The sequence below is a fragment of the Hyalella azteca genome, unplaced genomic scaffold (assembly GCF_000764305.2).
Source record: "Hyalella azteca isolate HAZT.00-mixed unplaced genomic scaffold, Hazt_2.0.2 contig15601, whole genome shotgun sequence".
Lineage (NCBI taxonomy): Eukaryota > Metazoa > Arthropoda > Malacostraca > Amphipoda > Hyalellidae > Hyalella > Hyalella azteca.
Window position 1 is genome coordinate 908 of NW_025945444.1, and position 9,814 is coordinate 10,721.

The 9,814-nt window shown below is 36.4% G+C and overlaps 3 protein-coding genes across 3 annotated transcripts; all 3 read right to left on the minus strand.

The window, feature by feature from the left end:
• Positions 1–659: 659 nt before the first annotated feature.
• LOC108670647 (alpha carbonic anhydrase 8-like) lies at positions 660–1,948 on the minus strand. The gene is made up of 2 exons (XM_018158122.2): positions 1,662–1,948; positions 660–1,354 (listed from the first exon to the last, which is right to left on the minus strand). The coding sequence occupies exons 1-2, from the start codon at positions 1,693–1,695 to the stop codon at positions 954–956; spliced, it is 435 nt and encodes a 144-aa protein (XP_018013611.1). The 5' UTR covers positions 1,696–1,948; the 3' UTR covers positions 660–953.
• A 747-nt stretch (positions 1,949–2,695) lies between these two features.
• On the minus strand, positions 2,696–3,948 carry LOC108670648 (alpha carbonic anhydrase 8). The gene is made up of 2 exons (XM_018158123.2): positions 3,833–3,948; positions 2,696–3,526 (listed from the first exon to the last, which is right to left on the minus strand). The coding sequence occupies exons 1-2, from the start codon at positions 3,867–3,869 to the stop codon at positions 3,150–3,152; spliced, it is 414 nt and encodes a 137-aa protein (XP_018013612.1). The 5' UTR covers positions 3,870–3,948; the 3' UTR covers positions 2,696–3,149.
• A 2,843-nt stretch (positions 3,949–6,791) lies between these two features.
• LOC108670649 (tyrosine-protein phosphatase non-receptor type 23) lies at positions 6,792–8,230 on the minus strand. The gene is made up of 2 exons (XM_018158124.2): positions 8,121–8,230; positions 6,792–7,449 (listed from the first exon to the last, which is right to left on the minus strand). Exons 1-2 carry the CDS (start codon positions 8,155–8,157, stop codon positions 7,199–7,201), a joined length of 288 nt encoding a protein of 95 aa, XP_018013613.1. The 5' UTR covers positions 8,158–8,230; the 3' UTR covers positions 6,792–7,198.
• Between the last annotated feature and the right edge of the window lie 1,584 nt (positions 8,231–9,814).

Consider the following 9,814-nt stretch of genomic DNA (forward strand, 5'->3'; position numbering starts at 1 on the left):
ATTTCCATCGACATCAAATAATTATGTAAAAAGAAGTTTTACGGTGTAAGACAGCATAAACTACATTAAAGAGGATAGACTTAAAGAACTATATGACGTGCAACATAAATTTATTACATGACTGAGACGGAGCAGGCATATACATGCATTACCGCCAACGAGGAAATCAAAAAAGTGAACTTAAAACGTTGATATTTTGTGGAACAACAAGAGGTTGAATCTGAGCTAAAATTGGTTTTTCGGTGAAATTAGAAATTGTTGGCTGTTAATATAAGGGACATCACACAACATTTCAAAAATTTATCCTTAGTTAAAGATTTTTGCATTAGAATTATCGACAGTATATGATCCTAATAAAAATGTAGGAAGCTTGGACCATAAATGACTTTAATCACAATTGACATGCAATCGATGCTTAATTTCGTAGTACGTTGTTTTTACAAAACCTCTCTTTAACTTCACTTCTTGTTCGTTTGCTTGTCTGCTCCGTATCATATAATTGATATTCAACACACTTCTACCTGTCCAATGGATCTTAAATTTTGCACACTTGCGTAAAGTCGGAGACAATGCATGAATCAATAGACAGAATAAATAATTTCAACAATAAACAGAATTTTATATATTAACAGAAAAATTAAAAAAAATTAAAAGAATAAAAATAAAATAAAAAATCATTGTACACGTGTAACATCGAAGATACTGGCCTCTTAAGAAGTGTTTTCTTTAAAAAGTAATTTTTTAACGCATATTATTAAAATCTCTTAACGATGATTGAGCGGTCAGGACTCAGGACAACTACCGCTTGGCGCGTCATGAGCCTGACGCTGTCAGTCTCCCATGAAAACTATCCGGAAGGTCGGGGCTGAACCTGGGGGCGGCTGGGATCAGGAACAGAAAACCCTTCCTGCTGTGACAATCGAGGCAAAGGCTTGGTCTGGGCTGAACGAGGCCTAGCCTCGACCTCGACCTCGTCCAGGCTTACTAGGTCTACGGAAAGGCTTAGTCAGGATAGCCGGGACTGGACGATGTCGTGCAGGCTTGCTACGTGCAGGCTTGGTCTCATTTGATGGTCTGGGTGTGGTTTCAACTGGAAGAGGCTTACGAACAGGCACTGGTGGAGGTCGAGACACAGGCTGAACCTGAGGTCTGGGTAGAGGCTTGGTTTCAACTGGAAAAGGCTGAGGAAAGGGCACTGGAGGAGGTCGAGGCACTGGCTGAATCTGAGGTCTGGGTAGAGGTCTGGTCTCGACTCCAGCCGACACAGGTCTGATGCCTGGAGCCACACCCTCGACTGGACGGCCTGGGGTGAAGCTGTCCAGATCGCGCTGAGCTGACGTCAAAGCAGCCACCACTGCACAGAATGTCAAGAAGTGCTGAAAACATCAGTATTTTTCATATCCAAAATATCGTTTCAATAAAAATGTTCCCAATAGCAGAACTTTTAGTAAGGATTTACTGCCAATACAATAGTTCAGTTTCATGTATTAATCAAGAAACATGTAACAACATTTTCATTTTGCTAAATGATTTTCATTTAATAAACTTTGTAAATAATGAGATATGTACACTGCCATGCAAAATCAGTTTACACTAGCAACACACTAAACTTTAAATAATAATATCATTTCATCATTAGATGTGTAGTTATTCATACATACCGACAAGAAGTGCCAAACGAATTTCGTTCGACATGTTGATGCAGTTTGGTCTCGTGTATAAAGAATCGGACTATCTGGTCTGCAATAGTCAAGAGTAGTGGAACATCTTACCATGAAGCCTTGTATTTATACCATCTGTGTAAGTGGCTTTAAAATTATCTCGCTGTTGTTTGCTCATAGCACATATGCCCCTGAAATGAATAACATCCTGCGGCAGATAACTTTACTGACACCAAAACCATGGCAGTGTTTAGAACCATCTTAACAGGTGGCGGTTAAATGATCAGTTAGTATTTGTTCAAAAATGAAAAAAAAACACAAAGCCCTTATGTGTGCATCTTTGAAACTAAATTCGTTGTTCTGTGGGAATTGAAGACTACAATTTAGCAAAGATTTTATATAAGTTGTATTATTTTAAGTACTAATAATTTAAATTTTATTAGGATATGTGATCCTGGACACAGGATTCCTGTTTTGATGTCGGAAAGGCGGTCACTCGTTAGGTAGCAGCTCGGCTCACATGTGTTCACTAAACTAACGGTGACTAATAATCACAGTACATTTAGTCACCGTCACTAATTATAACAGTAACGGTGACTAATTATCACAGTACATTTATCTCTAAGTGTGTTCCTAATACTACGTTTTTATTCATTCCAAATCATCTAATCCCCCTGCTTACTGTATAAGCATTGGAACGAAGAATGTGAATTAATTTCAATTAGAGTTACATCAACTGAAACAATTCAAGTGTATTTATTCAAATTTTTCTGCTTTAAGAGAACCTCAAAGAGACAGTTCTTGACTAATTTCATTTTCTTTCCGCCAAACAATTTTTAATTGTCGAGAAACTAATCTTTTCTTGTAGCTTTTTCTCTAATTTCAACGAATAAATGGCAATGATTTTAATTATATTTCCACGAATTCATACATTTCCATGGAGATCAAACAACAATAAAAAATAAGACCCTAAGGAAGTTTTACAGTGTAAGACAGCGTAAACTAATAGAGGATAGACTTAAAGAACAATATTACGTGCAACAATAATTTATTACATGACTGAGCTCGAGCAGGCATATACAGGCATTACTGCCAACGAGGAAATCAAAACAGTGAAGTCAAAACGTTGATATTTCGTTGCACAACAAAAGGTTGATACGGACAGCTTTCAAAGAATCTAAGCTAAAATTAGTTTTTCGGTTTAAAATTAGAAATATTTTGCTTTATAATATATGAGATATCCCGCAATATTTCAAAAGTTTGCATCAAAAGTTCGCAATATTTTTGCATCAATTTATCGGCAGTACACGATACTCATAGAAAATGTAGGAAGCTTGGACCATAAATTACTTTAATCACAATTGACAAGCAATTGCTGCTAAATCTCGTAATAAATTCTTATGAAAATCTTTCAACGATGATTGCTTGGTAAGGACAACTACCGCAGGGAGCGTCAATGAGCCTGACGCTGTCAGTCTGCCATGAAAACTACCCGGAAGGTCGGGGCTGAACCTGGGGGCGGCTGGGATCAGGAACAGTGAAGCCTCCTTGCTGTGACGGTCGAGGCAAAGGCTTGGTCTGGACTGGACGAGGTCTACGGGCAGGCTTAGTTGTGCCTGGACGAGGTCTACGTGCAGGCTTGGTCTGCCCATTTGATGGTCTAGGTAGAGGCTTGGTTTCAACTGGAAGAGGCTGAGGAACGGGCACTGGAGGAGGTCGAGGCACGGGCTGAATCTGAGGTCTGGGTAGAGGTCTGGTCTCGACTCCAGCCGACACCGGTCTGATGCCTGAATTCACACCCTCGACTGGACGGCCTGGGGTGAAGCGATCCAGATCGCGCTGAGCTGACGTCAACGCAGCCACCACTGCACAAAATTTCAAGAATTGCCTAAAACTTTAGTATTTTTCATATCCAAACAACAGTTTCTATACAAAATGTTTTCGATTGTAGTAATTTTAGTACGGATTTACTGCCAACGCAATAGTTCAGTTTCACATTTCAATCAAGAAAGATCTTACAAAATTTTCATTTGTTGAATGATTCTCATTTTCTATAAAATTGTAAATAATTAAATATGCACACTGCGATACAAAATCAATTTACATAAGCAACACACTAAATAATAAAGAAAACAATCATTGCATCTTTAAATTTTAAAATTCATACATACCGACAAGAAGACATGTCAAACGAATTGCGCTCGACATATTGATGCAGTTGGGTCTTGTGTAGAGAGAATCGTACTATCTGGCCTGCGATAGTAAAGAGGACTGTAGCATCTCACGACGCAGCCTTGTATTTATATACCATCTGGGTGGTGACCAAAACTTATCTTGTGTTGTTTGCTCATAGCGCGTATGCCCTTGAAATGAGTCACATCATGGGACAGATAACTTTACCGGCTCCAAAACCATGGCAGTGTTTAGAACCACCCTATCAGGTGGCAATTAAATGATCGGTTAGTATTTGTTCATAAATGAAAAAAAAAACACAAAGCCCGTAGGCGTGCATCTTTGAAACTAAATTCGTTATTCTGTTGGAATTAAAGACGGCAATTTAGCAAAAATTTTTTACTACAAATTAGCAAGCAATTCCTTTTTGAGAACCAGCATCACGAAGAAAAGCGTTATTTTTAAAACATGAAACCTGAACGTATATTTTTAGGATTGGTACTACCCGTACAGGACAATTAAATATGAAACCATTAGTATAAATTTGAATGAATAACAAAATACTTTATGCGCGTTTCATTATATATGTAGAATTACTTTTCGTTTTTTTTATCATGTTTCATTCTTTTAGGGACTGAATTATTGCAAGGTTCCGTCAGTGATGTTCCTAATAAATCAAAGGAAAACTTGTGAAGCTAAGGAGTAAACAGTGAATAATTCAATGCTTAAACTATTTGATCATAACATGAAAATTATGATTGTAAACATATAAATATTTCTAGCACTTCATTAATAAAATAAAGTCTTGTATGCCGTTCCCTACCGTCAAATCACGATTGACGACATATCCCAAGGATTCCCAGCCAAGGATGCATTCACTATCTCAGGATGGGTGCAGTAGCTTTCCGGCCTAACAAATAAACTTGGTCTAAATAAAAAAATATATATGCCACAAAATCCCTTCACTTATACAGCTTTACTAATATATATATAAATTATTTTAATGTGATGTGTAGCTACGATTGACTAGAATATCATAACGACTGAATGATAGTCAACCTGTATACGCTAATTGTACGACGTGGAACATCCTACGTTGCACGCTCGTAGTAACGTTAAAGGATTATTTCCCTTCCGAGTTCATGGAGTTCTTGGCGCATCTAGAACTATAATTGACTTTAGACTGCAGAAATAGTGGGGTTCAGCAGAAATGAAGAGATTCAGTAATTATATGATTAATAATTTATACGGCGTTTTTTAAATATTTGCCGGCAAACGATGTAGCCTCAGGTCACAATCAAATGCATGTACTAAGCTGAAACTTTTACGGGACGGGTCAAAATGTACGACAAATACTTGTTTGTCGAGGGAAATTCTTTGAGGGAAACTCTTTTTCCCAAACAAACACGTCTTGCGTTTGGTGAAACTTTAGTGTTTTGTGGGAAACTCTTTTTATAGAGTTCATGTGAAGTTAATACTTGTTTTCCCATTACTTTTGTCCTATTGACATTACTGACACTAAATTATTTTTAAACATATGAAAACTAAAATAACTTTGCTCATAATGGCCAAGCAGTGCTGAACTATTCACAAACTTAGGCAAACCCACCATAATTTTGCCTAAAATATTTATTAACGCCCTGTTTCCGATTCTGTACGTAATACCTCCCCAAGACACGTTAAATTTAAAAGAAATTTACTGGAATCTAAATCATGCAAACTAAACACATCGAATAAAGATATGGTTTCTCCTTGGTTTCAAATTTGCACAACCTAATAACTTATTTTTTGTTGGATAAATTAAAGTGGCATATTCATATATAGACTCAACAGTTAGGGCGAACAGTTCACCTGCACCGCTCTCTTTCACCTGCAATACTTATGGATGAATCTGACCCAACAATTCTCTACGACTCATCGATTAGCATGATGCGCACTCACTCCCATCGCAATTTCTACTAATATTTTACTGTCGAGCGTTGGCATCGGCTCATCGTTAAGTAATCTGTGCGTCGCTCTTTATATATTATTCTGGCCTCATCTTTATATTTGCATTTTAATTATAATTATATTATATCTATATTTATTTTCCTTTATTTTTTTATTATCGCCCATTTAAGAGAAGATATCCCGATTGATGTAGTTCATGTCATGAGAATCCAAATGACCAGGAAAATAAGTTAACATGAAAATTTGTTATCCACATAAATTATTTTTACGAGGCCAGGAGAAACTAACAGGACAGCTATTTAGCTCTCGCCCGAACAGTGATTATATATAGGCGTCAGAGAGATATAAATTCAATACTTTTATCAACATTATTTCTGAGCATTAAAATCATATAGTTAGTCACGAGTTTAACCTGTTGGAATTATCATAAAATCTAGTCGTTTAAAATCCTCCATCAGTAGAATTATTGTATAGGTAAAATACTCCGTTACTATATTGCTTGCCATGCGGTCCGCACTGATCTATTTCGTTGTTCAAATTGAATTGAATGAATAATACATATTCGTGTGGTGTATTTTCCATCTTGTTTAGTATTGTTTTCCATCTGTATTTAGTTACACAGAAAAACGGAAAAAATTGTCATATTCTCCCATAGATTTGATTTCGGTTATCGGAAATTTGAAAATTTAGGCATAAATTTATTCACAAGATTTGAAGGTAATTTAATGCTTTAGAAAAATATTTTTACTGTCTATCAAGATTTGCCTTTTTCGCATCAGTCAGCCAAGTTTGAATGTTAAAGGGAAAGTTTGGGCTAAACCTAAGGAGGGCTGGGGCTTGGGACCGTCAATCCCTGTCATGGTCTGTGAAGAGGCTTGGTCTGCTCTGGCGGAAAGTTTGTCGTGTCATCTTCAGCAAATTTCGGAAAGGCTGAACATGCGTGTAAAAATTAAATGTAAGACGGTTAAGAACACCGTGAAAATATAGAGGCATTAATTAAAACAACAATTTCCAATATACCGAAAATATACTCTAGAATTTGAGCTGACCATCCGTACATATGCGATTCATTCAATAAAATATTTTATTTCATGTAGCATAATATGAGATGATGACAATTTAGTGGGAAAAAAATTTACGCCGGGAATCCTAAATGTGTGGTCTTATATAAACAGAGATATTTCAGCCACAGTTCAAAAGTGATCGGATCAGACCAAAGCTTCTACGTTTTATATGATATTTTTTTAGTTTGTCTGAAACAGAAACATTAGATCTTTACAAGGGAGCGAGGCCAAATAAAAACGTTGCATTAAGTGACCTCCGTTCTGTTGCTCAAGATGGTATGTGTAAAAAATCTGCAGATCAAAATGAACTGTTTAAGACCATAGACTGTAATGCCAGGCTGAAGTTGGAGTTTATCCGACAGGTTGGGGCTGAACCTGAGGGCGGTTTGGGTTCGGAACCACGAAGCCCCCCTGCTGTGACGGAAGAGACTGAGGAACGAGCACTGGAGGAGGTCGAGGCACGGGCTGAATCTGAGGTCTGGGGAGAGGTCTGGTCTGGGCTCCAGCCGACAGCGGTCTGATGCCTGGAGCCACGCCTGGCACTGGACGGCCTGGGGTGAAGCGTTCCAGGTCGCGTTGAGCTGACGTCATCGCGGCCACCACTGCACCAGACATCGGAAAATGCTTAAATTTTCACATCCTTTCATCTTCAAAATGCGAATTCAATAAAATCGCAGTTAGCTGAACTCTCACTTAATCACCGCATTAAGAATCGCGTGAGCTTTGGGTAACTTACGACGCGATCTCCGTCGGAGCAGCCAATGAAAAAGTCAGAGCTATGACACCAAACTTATAACATAAACATATATCTCGGAGTAACATCAAATACTACAAATTATATTCGCTTCATGAATCCTCCTGTTTCGTGAATTAATTTTATTTTAATCGTACAATTACTCGATAATGTCGAGGTTACATTTTATTAACAAACGCAAGCAACGTATTGATGTCACGCATGTATGTATATACGAGCCTGCACTCAGAAACGCCATCATCACGATCTACGCATTTTTTCTTAGCACCTTCGTAGTATTTTAATTTTTATTCAATCATGATTCCTGCAATCAAGTGATCTCAATGTTCATGAGAAAAACTCATATATAGAACATGACAATCATATATATATTCACAACAAAATCACATATTCGAAATATCATATATATCTATCATACATTCATAATATTCAAAACAAGACTCGTATACAGAACATGACAATCAAGATTCAGCATATTTGAAAACGTAAATCGAACAAATTAGGTTCGTTTAAACTCACCGACAAGAATGAACGCTAAGCCAAAGAAGTTTGACATGTTGATGCAGTTTGGTTTGTGCGGAGAAACGTACTATCTCGCTTGAAGAAGTATACAGGACTGTAAATTCTCTCCATGAAGCCTTCTATTTATACCGTCGACGAGATTACTTAGGAATCACCTCGCTATTATTTGCTTAAACCGTATATCAACCCTGGCACCAAGTCACACCTCATGATCAATAACTTTACTAAGAAAATGACAATGGCAATGTTTGGAACAAACTCCACAGGGGGCGGTTAAATGATCTGTTACTCGTTCAAACAATACTAGGAAAATACGCCGACAGTCTCCAAGAACCACCTTTAAATGAAACTCGTTGTTCATTGGAAATTCGAGACTCAAATTTGCTTGGGGCTTTAAGAAAATAATGACTTGCAATTCCTTTTAAAAAGTTTCCTGCATCGCACTGCGTTGATTGATAAATACGGAAATTCAAAATTATAGATTACAAAACTTTTAAACTACTTCGTAAATTACGTTTAGAAGAATTTAGGTTTAAAACACAGGTTTCATGCGTGTTTTTAGTTTAGTTTTTAACACACGTTTGAATGCGAGCAATTGTTTTTTATTGTCCAGAAGATTGATGCAAGTCCTAAACTAATGATTGTCCCAGACTCACGCTAGAAAACATGAATTATTGCAATTTATTTGATGATATAACTTATGAATTACAATACATTGCGGCTACAAAGGAATGATAAATGTTTCGTATCATCATTCATCCATGTAATTAAATAATTATTGAAGTTTGATTTTATGAAATCAATTGTCTTTTCTGAAAATTATTTTAGCTTCCTAGATTAAAAAAATTCTGTAGATGTACAGTTATTTTCTCTGTCAGCAATCTTCTTATTATTATTGATAAATTCCGCCGAACCTTTAAACGGATCAGTCAGACTTTTTTTTTGCTTTAAGTTTGAGTTCTTCTCAAGCTGGGCTTCTATCAACAACTGCCTTGATCATTTTGGTTTCATAAATTGAGAATGATAGAGAAATTTCTGGTGTAACCGTTTTATTATTACATAAATTTATTACACAAAAATTTTATTTGAATATTTTATTCATTACGAATACTATATGCATATATTATTATATGAATTTATTAAATTTTATTAAAATCAAATTTTTTACAATATTTATTTCTCCAAGATGTACTTTTGATGTTATAGGCATTATCAAAATATTTATTTTTATTGTACTAGCTATGCGTTATAACTTTTCAACGTACAATTATATTCACTTATTCCGCCTTTCGAGGAAACCAAAAAAATCTTACATAACAAAATCATCCCCTCAAAATAATATATTCACGCATTCAGTGTTCACTAATGTAATTTCAGCTCCTGAATATATATATAGGATAGGCACCTTCTCCTTGAGGTCTATCTAAACTAAAGGAACAACATCTGTAATTTTGAGACTAACGCTTGATAATAGAGGCCCGAGTGGCTCAGCTTGCGGAAGAAAAACGTTTTATTCTGCCTCCACTAACTCTCTACATAAAAAAACTGTAGTTTTACTAAAAAACTTACAAAGGCGTTAACTGTCCAAAGGATTACTATTCATGAAACAAAATTTTCAACGACACTATTATTTTTAAGATTGTTGTGTTCTTCAGCCTCTTGATGTCAGTTCAGCCTGAATGCTACTGGGA